General features: G+C 42.1%; 1 protein-coding gene across 1 annotated transcript in view; it reads left to right on the top strand.

Moving 5' to 3' along the window:
- The window catches only part of OTUD7B (OTU deubiquitinase 7B), a 64543-nt gene that overhangs the window by 30985 nt on the left and 15693 nt on the right, over nucleotides 1–17865 (top strand). The window contains exons 2-4 of the mRNA XM_074938490.1: nucleotides 87–237; nucleotides 8045–8215; nucleotides 9315–9530. Of these exons, the coding sequence (XP_074794591.1) occupies nucleotides 153–237; nucleotides 8045–8215; nucleotides 9315–9530 (472 nt within the window). The 5' untranslated portion in view covers nucleotides 87–152. The remainder of the gene's footprint in view (nucleotides 1–86; nucleotides 238–8044; nucleotides 8216–9314; nucleotides 9531–17865) is intronic.

The following is a 17865-nucleotide window of genomic DNA, read 5'->3' as shown; positions in this document are numbered from 1 at the left end:
GATACTTCCCAGTTTGCTCATAGCCTGCATTGCCAGGCTAATTATTTTATACTTTGTAACATGAGCTGTGTACATTTCATTCTTAGATTGAAGACTAAGCTTTGATCTATGTCCCAGCTGTTTCCAACTGCCTGCAAGGAATTCATGATCACATGACCCTGGATATGGATGTCGTCTTGTCGGATTTTGTTCGCTCAACGGGGGCAGAGCCAGGACTGGCCAGAGACCTACTTGAAGGTAAAGAGTGAGTGATGGGGTAGGAACAGTTAATTCTTCAGTAGGTTTTGTATTGGTATAGATGATAGAAAAAGGAGTCAAGAGAGGGGTAGGTAGGCTGTTAGTGGGGGTAGTACTGCACATATTAAGATTACCTTCGTAGTACAGTTAGTGAAATCTTGGCTTGATCTCATGTTCCATGTCAATACCGTAACAAACCTCAGCTGATTGCTAGGGGTAGAATGCATAAAACAAAAGCATAGTGTTGGAATATGCCTTTTTATTCTTGCGTGATGCACACCATAAGCAATCATCTCAAGGGCTAACAAAAACTGGTGTTTGATCAGAGGTGTTTTCTAAAGCTTGAACAACTTGTATTGGGAAAAGAGCCTTTAGTGTAGTTTCAGTGTACTCTACCATATGGCTATTTCAGAATTTTGTGAGTGATTACGTTGTAGAGGTGTGAATTTCACATGTGCCCCTTTTGCCTCTGAACTACTCACTTGTAAACTTTTCTGCTATTACTTTGCCATAACCTTGATCTTGGATTAAGACTTGAGACAAATTTACTGCATTTGTATAATCTCTGATTATTTAATCTTCCATGCATTTAGTAGGCAGACAGCTTTTATCGTAAAAATTGCAGCTTTCAAAACTGTACACAACCCTGGGGATGTGTTGTGCTTTAGACGTACAGATCCCAAAGCAAATACAATCTGAATTGTAAAATCTAATTTGGAACCACTATTTCTCATTAAATTAAGTCTACATTTCTGATCAGTGTATGAATATTAGCTCTTGCCTACATAGCAGTTCTGATAGCATACAATTTTTGTTTTTTTTCATAGGAGCATAGTGTAGGTCAGTGGTTCTTAACCAGGGATACGCAAACCCCTGCAGGTATGCAGAGGTCTTCCTCTCTATGCAGGGTACATAAACTCATCTAGAGATTTGCCTAGATTTACAACAGGCTACATAAAAAGCACTAACAAACTAAAATTTCATACAGACAATGACTTGTTTATCACAGTATTTGTATTCCAGTGGATTTATTTTATAACTATATGGTACAAATGAGAAAGTAAGCAATTTTTCAGTAATAGTGTGCTGTGACAATTTTTTGGTATGTTTGTCTGATTTTGTAAGCAAGTGGTTTTTAAGTGAGGTGAAACTTGGGGTACAAAAGACAAATCCAACTCCTGAAAGGGAAACAGTAGTCTGGAAAGGTTGAGAGCCACTGGTGTAGGTTAATCGTCTATCTTTGTTATGAAAATAACTAACTGTGTTTATAATGACATCACACTTCAGTCCAGTCTCCCATCTAATATTTATAAACACTTTCAACCTGGTGAAAGTGAGGGGGAAAATGAGCAAGTCACTGAGGGGGAAAATGAGCAAGTCTTCTCCCAATCTCTGTCAATCTTAACTATAGATATTTTAACAATTCCAGTTTGGGGTAGGTAGTACTTCAGTGTGGGTTTTTTAATGTTCTAATCAAATTAAGATGCTAGCATGCAACTGTTTTTTGTTCTTTAATGGGACATGCTGTCGGTTTACTACTAGTGCTAACGAAGATGGGACCAGCTGCCGATATTTTTACTGCTGTCATGTAGCCCACTTAGAGAAAAACTAGCCAACATTTCAAGAACATCTACATCCAACTTGCACTAGTTTCCCTGCGGTTACTATCAGTTTGGATCTACAACAGTAATGAGGTACAGGCCCTAAAGTTGTCAGTGTAGATCTAAATTGCTTCACCTCTTAGCTTCCATTTTCCCCCTTGATAATGCCCCTTGAGGGCTGAGGATTGGCTCATATTCATATAGAGAGCTTTTGCTCTTCAATTACTTTGGCTGATGGGCAAAGTTCCCATTTACTTTACTGGAGCCAGGATTTCACTTTGTGTTTACAGATGGTAATATTGTCGAGAAGGAAGTCTGTCGAGTGTGGGTTTTGTGGTGTTTATATATCTTCTGGTTTCTAATTTAAGTTAGTGTTTCATTTTAAGGATTTTGAATGTTGTCTTTCAGGGGAAATACTTTAGCTTGGGATGGAGAGGTATTTTATAATTTTTCTCTCCCACTCCAATACTTGTGTGGTTATTTTGACAGCTGTAATCTTAATTAATTTTCATAATTCACTAGCAGAACTGCAGTCTTATATTTTTTTTTATTTGCATTATCGTAGTGCCTAGGAGCCTCAGTCATGGCCCAGAATCAGTGGTGCTAGGCACTGTACATACACAGAACAAAAGTAGTCCGAGTTTACCATCTGAGTATAAGATGAGATAACAGAGGGGTACAGAGAGACCAGCGGGAAGGTACAGGGAAGCAATAAGACCATGTGGGTCAGCATGATAGACTGTGGTCTCAGCACACAATCCATCTAAATGTTGTCCCGTCTTTCTGTTGGCCTGGCAGTAAAGGAGAGTTTTGAGATGGGTTTTTGAAGGAAAATGAATTTGTTTTGTGGATGTTTGAGGCACTCCTCACAAGTGTGAGGAGTAACATGGAAGAAAGCATGAGGTTGCCTGTTGGAATATATAACAAGCAAGTGATGGAGGCTGATGACAGACTGGAGTTGACTTTTTTTGATCCTGAATGAGAGAAAAGTAGGGTTGGGAATAGGCTGTGAAGGGCCTTGCAAGTGCAAAGAGGTAGATTGTTTGATATGATGGAGACGAGGGAGCCAGTGGAGGGATGCAAAGAGAAGAATGACCTAGTTAAAGCTGCGGGTAGGGAAATTATCCTGGCAGCAGCATTCTGAATGGATATGATGGGGACAAGATTGCATTTGTCAAGACCAAGGAAAAGGATGTTGCAGTAATCGAGATGCGAGGTGGTGAGAGTTGTAGCTGTGTGGGTGAATAGGAAAGGAGATATCTTAGCGTGAGATGTTATGCAGTGTGTAGTCTGTTAATAGAAGATCTTTTTTAACTGCATTTGCCAATCAATGTTTGAGAGGTGGGGCAAGGCAGCTAGGCTGATTTGAGGGGCGGGGGGATTCGTATGGTTCTACTGTATGCTTTTTGGAACAGGAATATTTTATAAAGTTAAGTTATCCAAAACCTTGACAATTTAAGAAGGGTGAAAGTATGCAATATGGCCCCTTTTGTGTATAAAGAGCCATATGCTTGTGTCAGCTATACAGAGCTGAACATATGAATTTCAAGCTGTCTGACTCTGATTACACATTATGCTGTATCTTGATTACCTTTCCTACACACAGCTACAGTTTTTTATACCTGCTTTGTAGTTTGATTAGAATCTAACTTTACTAATGCTGTTAAGTGTAAATGGCTTTGCTTGGCAAGACCTGCTGTTAAGTTTCAGGTGTGAGGATTTCAATACAAAAATAAAGAATCTGGAAAATACGTCATTTGGAAAGATCATCCAGGCTTAATGTTTTAAGTTCTTTTGTCTTCCAGTTAGAATGTGCGCTGTTAGATTTTCTTTTTGTGGCCTCCAGAAACCAAATATTCTGCAGAAATAGTTGACGGATCTCAGTTGTCTATGGTGAATTTCCTTTTTGTCTCCACTGAAGTTCTAGCCTCTGGAATACCCCTTTATTTTCAGTCTGGTTATTCAGATGTCAATGCAGGGTGTGTGTGTGTGTGTGTGTGTGTGAAATCTGATTGATTCATGTTGCCATTTGCTTTCAAAAACCATATGGGTCTGAGCTACTTAACCCACACTCACTTTTCAATGAATAATTTACTTTATGCTCTACTTAAATACTGCATTGTCATTCACAGAAATGTATATTAAGTTATAACAGAATATTTAAAGATTAGTGCCCAGTGGAGCACCCTTATCTACAAAATAACTGCACGCAAAATTTAGTTTCTAAAATATTTATTTACATGTCTACCAAAATTGCTTTGTGGTGGTGTAGCTGTGTCAGGCCCAGGATATTAGACAAAGTGTGTGAGGTAATTGGTCCAATAAAAGATATTACATCACTCTCTAAATTTACTTTACTAATATGTTTATAGTAAGAGTTTATTTATATAAATATCTGATATTAGTGGTGGTAGATTAAAAATGGCAGTGTTGTGATGAGGTCAAATCTAAGACCTTACTGCTAATCTAGGGACTGCCACAGTTTGAAAGACTAGTGGCATGACTGTCTCTCCCAAATAGTTTGGGAATTTATAAGACACCCTGAAGATAATATAAAATATCATAACCAGAGTTTTTTCTTGGCTTCCTTATCTGGCTCCTTCCCATCCTTGTCTAGTTCAATATTTTATGTATAAGATGAAATGTACTTTTTCAATAATAAAATTTGTCTGGAGTAGAGTTGTGTAAATCTACTTATAATATTCATTTTATACAGTTCATTGTACTGTATAAATCTGACGTGAAGGAGCTGTAATGTTTCTTGTATAGGATCTATTAAGTTAGCATATCTGCTCATCAATTTGTGAGCAGTTTGTATGTTAGTGATGTATTACATATGTGAAGTTTCTTACAATTGTGGGCATATGGAATACAGGGTTGGTGTGAATTTTTGTCTTGGATTTTTTTCAGTATATTTGGACAACTTTTTAGTTCTTGAACTAATTAATTTAAAGTAAAACATGAGCAGTTGATCATATCTGGGTGTGGTTAACAGGCACTTGTGTAGTTGAACTAAATTTTATCAGTCCTCATGTAGGCTTTTATTTAGAAAGGAGAAATGCCGTTTGTAGCAGCAGAATATAAAATTGTTCGTGCAGTACTAGGGTAACAGAATTATTGTAGTAACAGAAATGAGCACGCTTATCTCCTCCAGGTTAAATTCTAAATTTTGCTTTTTTAAACTTAGATATTTCCAAGTTTTAGGAAATAATTACTCAATATTGAAGAATGCTGCTAACTGCAGATAAGGCTTTGAGTGAAAACACTCATGACTATTTTCTTTTCATAACATTTTCAGTGGGTATCAGTCTGATTCAGATAGGAAAATTTGAACCATTATTTCAGGCAGTCTCAGTGATTTAAGGATAACTGACTTTTTTGTAAGAGGATACTCTACAATAAACAATATAGTGGTTGCTATTCTTAGTTTTTAAGCTGTTTAGTGTTGATCTATAAAATCCTTTATAGTCTTTGTTTATATGTATCTCAAACTTCCTCTCCTTGTATTTTAACCTAGCAGCTATCATTGGCTGGAAGACTTGGGTTGACAATACCTACATATTTGTTTGTAGTGTTGTAGCTGTGTTGGTCCAAGGATATTAGACACACAAAGTAGGTGAGGTAATTTATTAGACCGACTTCCGTTGGCAGAAGGGACAAGCTTTGAATTTCACAGAGCTCTTTTTCAGGTGTGAGGATGGTAACCAGAGTATCAAAGCTAAATATAAATTGGGACTTTTTTTTTTTGAAGTGATCTCCTTCATGTGTGAATCCCCTTATGCTTTATCTATCCCAACTTGTATTTAGCTTGGACACTCTGGTTACCTTCCCCAGATATGAAGAAGAGCTCTGTGATGCTTGAAAGCTTGTCCTTTCCACCAGCAGACGTTGGTCAAAAAGCAGATAGTACCCTTCCCTACCTTGTCTGTCTCAATCCCTACAAATCTATGTCTGTGGACAGGGCCCTTTACTCTGCCTTTTTCCTTAAGGGCTTGTCTACACTACCGCACAGGGTCGATCTAAGATACATAACTTCAGCTACGTGAATAGCATAGCTGAAGTCAATGTACTTAGATCTACTTACCGCGGTGTCTTCACTGCGGTAAATCGACAGCCGACGCTCTCCTGTCGACTCCGCTTGCGCTTCTCATTCTGGTGGAGTACCGGAGTTGATGGGAGAGTGCTTAGCAGTCGACATACTAGACGCGATAAATCAACCCCCGCTGGATCGATCGCTGCCTGCCGATCCGGCGGGTAGTGTAGACAAGCCCTAAGTCTGACATAGCTAGAGTTTCATCTTCAGGGCATGCGTGCAAGGCCTGATTTAAAGGTGCCGAGTTCCTGCAGCTTCTATTTGAAGCCGAAAACAAGCCCCTAGGCTCTCGCATATTTGGGTTTTATTCAGGGGAGTTACTGTGTGAGTTAATATTAGTTTAGCTGACTTCACAGTTTATTCACTTTTTTAAAATATAAATGAAGTTTGACCAACAGCACATCTTATAACATAAATCTGGTGAAAACTTTGTTTGGGCAGCAGTTTCACTGTATCTGTCTCCATCTAGAATAATTAATGAAGTTGTTCAATGCTGAGTTCACTTAAAAAAATACACTAGCTCTAGCTATTGATTTTGCTTTTAGGAAACAGAACATCACTATAAATCTGTGAATACTTAAGAATCCTCACCACATGGGATCCTTCCATATAAACTTAATGTCGTCTTTGTGAAAATAGGGGAAAAAACATTTGGTGAATTGTTTGGCTAATATAGAAATTCAGAAGTTGTAGTAATAGTTGAGTATTCACAGATGTGTATTGCTTCTAGAGCTCAGAAGTTCGAGCAATGTAACAGTAGAAATTGTTGGGTTTGTATGTTTGCGAGTGAGGCAGATTTTGACTTGTGATTGCAAATTAAATTTTGATTTAATGGGTCAGTAAATTCCTGATGCTGATGCTTTTAAATAAAAGCTTGACTCAAAAAAGTGATCACTTACCAAGCAGGTTGCTGTGCAGTCAGTCACTAAACATTATCAATTAAATCTCTCTCAGAAGAAGTTTAAAAACTCCAGAAACATATTTGCCTTGGGAAATTAGATATTGTGACACTTGTTTTGATTTGGCTTATAATAAATCATGGACAATCAGCAATTTAACTATTCTTGTAGTGAATATACTGCATATGTTGGCTTTCTTTTAAAGCAGTAAATGAACAATGTATTAAGATTCTGGATAGGTTGTTAAATCCTCAGTATTGCAGGTTCAACATACATCATAACCCACTTGGTGGCATCTGTTTTTTCTATATCTAAAATGACTGTTTCTAAAAGGTCAATTTATTGCATGCTGAAGGATTTACATGGTTTAATTTTATATTGATAAATCTTATCTGGGATCCTTTCAGATTGGTGGATAGTCTTAAAATTAAGAGGACTGACGTTAAAGATACCGTCAATCCCATTGAAGTTGCTGTTGAGCGACATTGTCTCTCATTCAGTTAGTAGCGCATCTGATTCTTCTATAAAATGTCCCAGCTAACTAGTGTGGTTGGCAACTCTCATGCTTTCATACTTTGGTTTTGTCTCCTCTGGGGGGAAAATCTTTTCCTCTCCCTGACATGAATGATCAGAACCTTAAATTCCAAATAAATTGTCAACTTTTAAAAGAACTGAATTTGACCATGTATGACTATTTGATCCTTGTGTTGCCCTACAGTAATGTGAAAGATGAATGGAAAGCTCTGTGCTGTTAGCTTTATTGGAGAGCAAATGGGGCTTACATTGTAATAAATTTCTGAAATACAGTAGAAGAGGCTTACAAAACAATATTAAGTATGACCTCAATCAGCTGACAAACTGGTCTGCATAGAAAGTGCTTGTTGAATGTGAAGGAAATCTGAGGATCAGTGCAGCTTTACAGACAAAATAGGCATCTTTCAAAGTGTGAAATTAACGTAAATACTAAAAACTGTTAGAAGCTTTCCCCTGTTCCATCTTCTACTCCTAAGCATATACAATGCATACTATTGAATTTCAGGCTTGATGGCTGTTTCCATCACATGGTCGTCTTGGTTTATTTCCAGGTTAGAGTCAGTGTTTTGATAACAAGTTGATAACTTGCATTTAAGGCATTCCTCGGGGGAGCATGTTTCAAAAATGGTTTAACTCTTTTTCTCTAATGCTGAGAGTTTTCGTTATATTTTCCAAACTAGGTAAAAACTGGGATGTGAATGCAGCACTAAGTGACTTTGAACAGCTGAGGCAAGTGCATGCTGGGAACCTGCCGCATTCCTTCAATGAAGGGCGCAACTTTAAATCCTTGGAAAAAGAAGCTGCTCGACCAGTGCGGCCACCGCTCCAGCGGCAAGATGACATTGTTCAAGGTAAAGGAACATTTCTAGATGATTTTCAACTGGATCATGTTCACACTCAGTCATGTGTCAAAGGAGAATGAAATCCTTTCTAAAACACAGTGGGACAGATTCTTTCCCCTGCTTTGACAATATAGGGGATGGAATCCAGCTAGGGGAAAACTCCCCTGAGGCAGACACGCATTGTAGGGCCACTAGAAGTGATTCTAAGTTACTCCTTAGAAGCCTCAGCACAGGGTGCTTGCTGGGGAGTGCTGCACCGCTGGATTCAGGGCTGCATTGGTGTCTGTAAGCAGCCGAGGGTGAGATACTGAAAGTCAGAGCATTTGAACAACCAGGGGCCATTCCAACTTGTGTCTGAGGCTGTTTCAGTACCTTTAGCAGCCCAGAATTCACAGGTTGCAAAAGGTGGTGCCAAAGCCATATTGTGCCATAGCCATAGCTATGCCTTTGTATGCAAAGGTGGTGCCATAGCCACTGGCTATGCCTTTGTGGAAGTGAAATGTGGAAACTGGGCCTAGTCAGTCTTCAAGTGGTTATTTGATAACAAGCTGAGTGCCGAATCCAGAGCAGAGCGTTGTTGCCTCTTCCTTTTAATCTTCAAGATGGAACCGCTAGTCCAGGCTGCTGTTAACTGATAGGCTCTGTACAGTCCTGGCAGTTTGAAGGGTCTGAGAATCGCTTCGTTGCACTTTCCAGCTGAAGATCTCAAAGCACTTTCATGAATAAAACCTTAATTCCTGGTGGATGAAGGCTTTAACTTCAGTGTTGGATGTGGAAATTGAGGCAGAGAAATGAAATGACTTGTCCAGGGTCACATGCTGAGGTAGGGGCAGAGATGGGAGCAGAACTAAGGACAGAGTCAAGAGACCTGTGGTTTAACAAGTAGGTTACGGCCCTTCTCCACAGCCCAGTTTTGCTTTCCTTCCTTCCCTTTTGGAATTAGAAGTACTTGTCAGTTCTATATGCTAGGGCAATTCAGATGCTTGCCACAAAACTAAAATACTAGTTGAAGACTATGTAAAATGCTTTTACTTCGAGGGAAAGTAGTCCAGGAAATATGCATAGGCCTTATCTTCACATCTTAATGTTTCTTCTCTTCTTCCTTCAGAGAAACGTCTGTCTCGGGGCATTTCCCATGCTAGCTCCACCATTGTCTCTTTGGCCCGCTCCCACGTCTCCAGCAATGGTAGCAGTGAACATCTGCTGGAGATGCCCATTTGCACTTTCCAGTTACCCGATCTCACCGTGTACACAGAGGACTTCCGCAGTTTCATTGAGCGAGATCTCATTGAGCAATCTATGTTGGTAGCACTGGAACAGGCTGGTAAGTGTTTCCCTGATTATTTTTTTTTTTTTGTTCTTGACACTAATTTGGTGCAGCGGTAGCAATTTTGTGCCAGTGCCAACTGGAATGCTCTGGTTTACAAGCTTCTGGCTGTAAAGAATGGAACATGTTATAGGGATGATGCACTCCGTATCTACAAAGGATAAAGTTGTTTGATCCTCTCTCTAGCATGAAAACAAACCATAGAGTTAAGAGAGAAGTCTATAGAACAGGCTTAAAGCTACTTTGTTTTTGTGTGTAGGCACTGTATGTATGTGATCTGTTTGTGTTGTTTCTAAATATTACTGTGACGGGGCTCCTGCTGGTCGTCTTGGGGATTAGCTCCATAGGTATGCCCATTTTCAGTGGTGTCTCACCTGCCGTCACATCTGCTACTGGACCCATGTCACTCCAAAGACCGCAGCATCCTCTTCATGACACAGCCCTCTGGCCATGCCACAATCTGTGCTCCGCCCTTCCTGGGGGGCCAGTACTGCAGTCCAGCTGTCCAGCCACCCCATCGGGGGGAGGGGGGGAAGAAACCTGGACCCATCCACTACTCCAGGTCCTGGCCCAGGGACCCTCTAGGTGTCAGCCACTTTCTGTGTTCCCTCCGACCTCACAGTACATTTCCCTGGGCCATTTTCCTGTGGCCCCAGCACCTTTTCACCCTTACCTCGGCCTCAGTGTGCCAGTCTTAGCAGCCAGCCAGGAGCCCTCTCTAGGTTCCCCAGTCCCTGCTCTGCTCTGTCCAGGGTGCTGGTGGCTCCTTCCTCTTCTAGGAGCCTGATTTTCCCTCCTTGAGCTCCAGGCAGTTACTGACTCTGCTCTGCCCTGCCCTGCAGCTCTTCTTATGTGGGCCTGTCAGGCCCTGATTGGCTGCTCTGCACAGCCCTGCCTCCTATTGGCTGCTTTTTGCACAGCCTCCGTAGGGCTCATTAACCCCTTACAGGCCAGTGTGGGGTGGATGCCCCATCACAATTACCTAGCAGTACTCCCTACTTCTCTCTCACCAAGATTTCATTTCTACTGTGTACTATTTCATCAGTTATTGATGTGAGAAAGGCGGGAGAGGTTTTTACCCAATATATACAATAGCAGATGACAACAGATGACCGTCAATACATTTTGAAATGCACGATTTGAAAAAAGATGCATGGTAACTACCTTAGTGCAGCAACCTGAAAATGCACATGAAACTGATGCATAAGTAGTGCAAGAAGAGCTGCTTTCTAGAGGGTAGAAGCATGAAATGTATAAACCAGCATGTATTGTATTGTTTTGTTTATTTTTATTTATTTGTATTATTGAAGCACCTAGGAGCCCTAGTTGTGGACCAGGACTCCGTTGTGCTAGGTGCTGTACATATACAGAACAAAGACAGTCCATGCCCTCAGGAGCTCATAATCTAAGATAACGAGAGACAACAGGTGCATACGAATAGACAGGAGAGTATAAGGAAACAATGAGACAGTATTGGTCAGCATGATGGACATTGATCTCCACATTCCTGCAGCCAGAAAATTTATGTTGAATATAATCACCACCAGCAGCGTAGACATGTTTTATGTGTGCGCACAGGGTAGAATATATATCTCAGACAGTGGTGGATGCTTAATTCAGATATTGTACAGCTTTAATAAAAGCATTTGGAGTGGGGTGTTGTAAACCTTGATTAAAGTAGGAGAGGGGACTCGTGAAGTCTGTTTTAGGAGCTTATTACAATCTGGGTGAATCAAGCTAATAAACTTGAGATTTCTTCAAAATCCTCCTCTCTTTAAAAGGAGTCCTGGTCTGAGCAGAAGACTTGAAGATAAGGTCTTCCAAATTCTAATCTGGTTCCAACACCCACTTCCTGTGGGAATTTTTTTTTTTTTAAATCTCTCTGCACTTGATCTCATCATTTTTTGCCTGCACCACCAATACACATGTCTAAATAAGACTTTTTTTCCTCAGTAGGTAACATAAATTTTAAGGTAAGTCAAATTTTAGACCTAATCTGCTTGAGTGTCTCTGTAATAAATATTCTGTGGTTTTGGAAATTGACACTTTATACGAGTGATATTATTACTTGTGGCTTTGCCATTTAGCAGTAGTGAAGCCATCTTTTCTAATGTGAATAAATTTCATGTATCCTAGCCTGGGGTCATATCTAGGTGGATCTGAGATATGCATTTTTTAATATGGAATGTGTGTTGACACACACATGATTGAGGAGGATTTTATTTCAAAATGTAACTGGGTAACTCAAATATATTTTATTCAAATGATTTTACAGATCTTTTATACCCTAGAGCACATGTTGCATATCTAGTGGTGAGACCAATGACCTGAGAGTGAGAACTCATGGATTCTTTCCTGAATTACTATGGTTATAGGTAGTAGGTAGATTCCCATTGACTTCAATAGAGCTGGAGCAGATCCTTGACTGTAATAGGGCAATACCTATCAGATTGGAGGGGTGATGGATTGAATTAATAGATGTCTAGAAAGTGCTTTGAAGATGAAATGCAACTACATTCTGTATTTATTTATTTAATTTAAATACTGTAGGTATTTGTTTTAATATAGAAATATCCTGTATAGTAAACAAAATGTTAAATGTTCCAAGCTTAGTTCAGAGCAACATTTGAGTTTCATTCTCAGATTTTAAATTAATTCCTTTATTATGAGTTTTTAGTGGGCAGTATCCTTAGTGGATGACATAAGCTTAAGGTCTAATTCTCAGTTACATAAAGGACCCTTTGCTCTACTGGTTGTGTAAAAGGGCAGTGTAATTTACACCACTTTAAAGCTTCGTTATGCTGCCAGAGTAGTGAAAACAGGCCTTATTGTAACTGAGGGCTTGTCTAGACTTAAAACAATGCAGCACTGTAATGAAGACGCTACCAATGCTAATGGGAGGGGTTCTCCCAGTGGTGTAGGTCAGTGGTCCCCAAACTTTGGAGGGTCATGCACCCCCAACCCTGTTCTCTCCTTCCCACTCCACCAGGGGCGGGGGCGGCACCATGGCTCTGGCAGGGGAGGGGATGCAGACAGGATAAGGGGGTTGCAGCTGAGGGTAGGTCTGGAGCCGGGAGTGGAGCCGCAGCCAGGGGCTGAGGCTGGGGGTCGGAGCAGGGCCGGGAATGGAGCCGCAGCCAGGCTGTGGTGGGACCCAGCAGTTGGGCCCTGGCCAGGTGCAGAACTTCACCAAGGCTGGGGACGGGGTCAGGCACAGGGACAGAATTGAGGCTGGGGGCGGGGCTGGGTGGTGCTCCCTCCCTGAGCCCATGGGGGCTGGCCTGGGCCCGCTGTGTCCCCCTGTATTTTCCTCCATGCCCCCCCTACAGGGGTGCACCCCACAGTTTGGGACCTCTGGTGTAGGTAATCCACCTCTCCGAGAGGCAAAAGCTAGGTCAACAGGAGAACTTGCCCATCGACAGCACTGTCTACCCTAGGGGAGTAAGGTTGGTTTAACTGCGTTGTTCAGGGCGTGTGGATTTTCACACCCATGAGCGATGTAGTTATACTGACCTAATTTCCTAATGTAGACCAGGCCTGAGAATCAGGCCCTTTAATATTCTTCCTACTGAGCATCCTGAAGTGCTTCATAAATGCTAATGTACTGAGTCTTAGTACACACCTTGGAGGTAAGGAAGTATTTTCCTTCCTTTGCAGCTGGAGGTGAAGTTACTTGCTCAAGGTTGCATAGAAAACTGTGGAAAAGCAGGGAATAAGCTCCAGATCTTCTGTCTTCCAGACTTGTGCCTTAATCACATGATCATCAGTCCTCCCTAGAGATCAGTTGAGCAATGCTGAGTAGCTTTTTTAGAAAGCCCCACCGCATATTGGCAAGAGAACTTCTGCTTTCTTCTATTTATAAGTTACGGTAATACAGCTGTGAATTGTCATCTGTAGGCAGACTATTAGAAATTGCTGTATGATTTTTAGAACTAAGCATGTCCTGTCATTGAATGCAATTTACCCTACTGATGAAGTCAGTGAGTGAATGGCAAACCAGATGCTGTATGCTCAGAATAGAAACCTCCCATTTGTTAACTGGTGTTAAGAGAAATCAATACAAGACTTCCACTGGCCTTAATAAAGGTCACTTTCTATCAGGATGTTACCTTTTGCCTAGGTTTAATATACAAAAAATGCATACGAGTTTCTCCAAGCCATCCCCCAAAGCACTACGTGTCATGCATTTTCGGCTTTTAGAGGTTCTGCAAATATTCTGGCTAGTATGTTGTTGACTAGACTGGCTGTTACTGGAGGTAGGTTCACAGGTAAGTCAGATTCATTGCTCGTTCAATACTGTTTCGAAAGGGTTTCTAATGGCTCTCTGGGGATTGGATCACTCAAGGAATTTGTAATATATAATAGCCTCTCCAGGTTTTTGCTGATCAGGTGCCCACGCTGCAAACCCCACCCCTCCATCCCCGACCGCCTTTTGTGCTAATTGGACCCTCTGTTGGCATTCTCAGTGGAGAGGCCAATGATTGAATGCGCCCTGACGTGGAATTAACCCCACAGAGATGGTTCCTCCAGGGTTAAGCCACATTGGTCAAGTTGCGGGTGAAGTTTGTACTACACCATTGCCTCTACTGTACGTTTTCTGTAGATACAGGACATGTGTCTCTGGGGCTGTCACTCAGCACCTTATATGAGCCTTAAATTCACATAACTTCCTGAAAGGCAGAAAAAGCCCTGTGCTCAAGGAGAGAGCTAATTGTAAATGCATCAGTACATTGGAATAGGCTCTCATCATAGCTGTCAACTTTCAAAGGTAAAAATGTTCAGACTGTCAAATCCGTTTTGTGTGGGCTTTCTTAGCTTTCATTAGGAGAATCAGTGGGTGAGTTAACTAATATATTTAATATATAATCAAGAACTATGAAAAAGCAGAAGCTATGATTAATATTTAAAAGAACTCAGCTCAGTATAGACACCAGTTCTCTTAATTGCACTTTCCAAGCTGTCCCCTTTATTCATTTCTTTGCTCTCTTAACCTACTTTGCATTTTAATTCCACCCAACACACCCAGTGCTCAGTGATTTAGTAGGAGGAAAACCTGTGCTCAACAGTACATGAGCGGTGTGGTGGTGGGTGTTGATGTTAAATCGAGACGCAAGAGGGCAAGTAACTCGTGGTTGTTACTGTGTGCTCTAGTTACAGAGGAAGGACGGTCTTGTGGCTAAGGAAGTGGGACTGGAGTGCTGCATTCAGTCTCTGGTGCCGCTACAGATTCTGTGGACCATGAGCCGCTCCCTTGATTTCTCTGTGGCTCAGAGAAATTGGGAGTGGCAATGTCTGTCTTTCTGCCCCACCCTTTTTTTATCTTCAGGGTGGGCCAACTTTGTGGCCCAAGGGCCACATCCGGGTATGGAAATTATATGGTGGGCCATGAATGCTCATAAAATTGGGGGTTGGGGTATGGGAGGGGGTGCGGGTGCTAGGGGAGTTGGGGGTGCAGGAGGGTGCTCCAGGCTAGGATTGAGGGGTTCAGAGGGCAGGAGGGGGATCAGGACTGGGGCAGGGGGTTGGGGCATGGGAGGGGGGTAGGCTCTAGGCAGTGCTTACCTCAAGCAGCTCCCAGAAGCAGCGGCATGTCCCCCCCTCTGGCTCCTATGCAGAGGCACAGCCAAGCAGCTCTGCACGCTGCCCTGTCCACAGGCGCCACCCCTGCAGCTCCCATTGGCAGCGCTTGGGGCAGGGGCAGTATGTGGAGCCCCCTGGCTGCCCCTACGCATAGGAGCCAGAGGGGGGCATGCTGCTGCTTCCAGGAGCCGCGCGGATCAGGACAAGCCCCAGACCCCCACTCCCCGGTGGGAGCTTGAGGGCTGGCTTAAAGCATCTGGAGGGCCAGATGCTGCCCCTGGGCCGTAGTTTGCCCATTCCTGCTTTACCTGGTCTACTTAGTTTTGGGATAGGGACTCTCTTACAATGTGTATATACCACACTTAGGACAAGAGGGCCCTGATCTCAGTTGGAGCCTGTAAGTGCTACTGTAATACAGTAAGACCGTAAGAATGGCCATAGTGGGTCAGACCAATGGTCCATCTAGCCCACAATCCTGTCTTCTGGCAGTCGCCAGGGCCAGATGCTTCAGAGGGAATGAACAGAACAGGGCAATCATTGATGATCCTCTGTCATCCCATTTCAGCTTCTGGCTGTCAAAAGTTTAGGGACACCCAGAGCATGGGGGTGGACAGGGGGTGGGGGCCAGGCTGTTTGGGGATGCACAGCCTTCCCTACCCGGCCCTCCATACAGTTTCGCAACCCTGCTGTGGCCCTTGGGTCAAAAAGTTTGCCCACCCCTGCTCTAAAGCCACTAGCTACTGCAATTCTGGTGACAGGTGGTTTGAGTGATGGCACTTTTTAGGTTCCTGTGGTTACTCTCTCCCTGCACTTAAGTCTGCCACAGTGTTCAACTACCTATTACCTGAAATCAATCTCTAGACCATGGTAAGGCAGGATAATAGCTCTGAGGCTGGAAAAGAAGAGCAAACTGGGATTTTCACTGGAAGTACAAAATAAACTATTCCTGGGTTATTGTTAGCTGTACTTCTCTGTGCTCATATTCATTTGACTTGCTACCCAAAGCCACTTGTAGTGTAATTGTATCTCTGAAGCTAAGGTTTCAGAGAGAACTGGCCTGCTTTTGGGTTAGCGCTGTGCGCAAAGCTTCTTAAGATAGACTTCTCGAATTGTCTGGATATCTTGTTTTCAAGACTTTTAGCAGGTATCTTGGCCTTTCCATCACCTTGGAAAAGGCAAAACATTCAGAAATGGGTTTTGGAAATGTTATAAGGGAGTGGAGTTGAGGTGCCCGCTTTTGCATAACTTGGTGCATGTGGAAATAGGTACAAATTGCTACTCGTACGTCCCTTTGGAGGTACATTGCAGCCTGTGATCAAGACATGCTAATAGAAAATGCCTCTCTAAAATGTGTCCTCTGACTTTAAACTGATGTTGCAGTGCGAGAGGCCACGTCTACACTACGGGCACTACAGAGGCAGAACTACGGCGCTGAAGCTATGCTGCTGTAATGCTGTAGTGTAGACCCTTACTACAGCAACAGAAGGGGTTTTACTGTCACTGTAGGTAATCCACCTCGCCAAGCAGCACTAGCTAGGTCGATGGAAGCATTCTTCCATCTACACTGGAGGCTAGGTCTGCATAGGTATGGCTCTCAAGGGTGTGCGGTTTTTCATACCTCTGAGCAGTGTAGCTATGTTGATCTACATTTTATATGTAGCCCAGGCCTGAGACTGCACAATCTATTCAGACACTAACCAGAGTTACAGTTAAAATCCAGGAAAGTTAACTTCCTTGTACACATTAAAGTTTAGCGGCTGAAAGGAGAACAAATTCCCAGGAAAACATGTGAAGTGGACAAAAGGCTTAAGAGTCACTACAGTGGTGTTAAATTTTGTTTAGCTTTTGTCAGAAGCTGTTTTGTTTCTCAATTTACTCTTCTGGCACCATTCCACCTGGCGAAGGGTTGTGACTTTGCTGTGCCAGAAGCTATATTGACTGAAAATAGCCTGTTTTTCTGAGTGGAGCCATTGTCTTGAGAGGTTGTGTACTAAACCATTTTCATCTAGCGTGGATTCCTTTTCTAGTCCCAGGAAAAGAAATTTCTGGCATCAGATTGCAGTTTGCGCTCCATTTTGTGCTTTCTCTGTTTATCCCTTTGTGGTGTTAAAACTTCCTTAATTTAGTTCTTCTGCATCTGTTGGTGAGACTGCAAAGAGAAATCACAAGAAATGTAAAAAGAAAAGGAGTACTTGTGGCACCTTAGACTAACAAATTTATTTGAGCATAAGCTTTCGTGAGCTACAGCTCACTTCATTGGATGCATGCAAGAAATGTGTGTTCCTAACTTTTAAGTGCTGTCTGTATCTAATACCTAGCAGAGACTCTTCACTGACTCTATAGACTAGAAAGCTAAATTGTAATTCTGGGAAGAGACCTAGTTTTTCTAAAGACGGGTTCACATGCTGATTCAACTTATTTGGAGTATGAATAGAGACACGCCAGCCTATTGCCTGCAGATTGACATTCAGTTCGTCTATTGTGGAGAAGTTAACAGTGGTCATTGGGAGCTGGGGAACACGTTGTTTAGAGGACATGGTTTAAAGCTGAATCCTTCTTAAAGGTGGCTTGGAACATTTCTGTAGGTTTGTCTCTGCTGGATACTACTGTAAACTAACTTTGTTTTCTTCATAGAAGCAAAGATTCAACTTCTTCCAGTTATGCTACACATGACCACAATTCTTAATATTAATTTTTCAAAGTCAGTTTGCTTTTCAGATGATCTGAGAGGCCATATCTTGATTTGCAGTGA

This window comes from Natator depressus, chromosome 24 (genome assembly GCF_965152275.1).
Source record: "Natator depressus isolate rNatDep1 chromosome 24, rNatDep2.hap1, whole genome shotgun sequence".
Taxonomy (NCBI): domain Eukaryota; kingdom Metazoa; phylum Chordata; order Testudines; family Cheloniidae; genus Natator; species Natator depressus.
The sequence above is the reverse complement of the archived record's forward strand: the minus strand, read 5'-3'. Positions and strand labels throughout refer to the sequence as shown.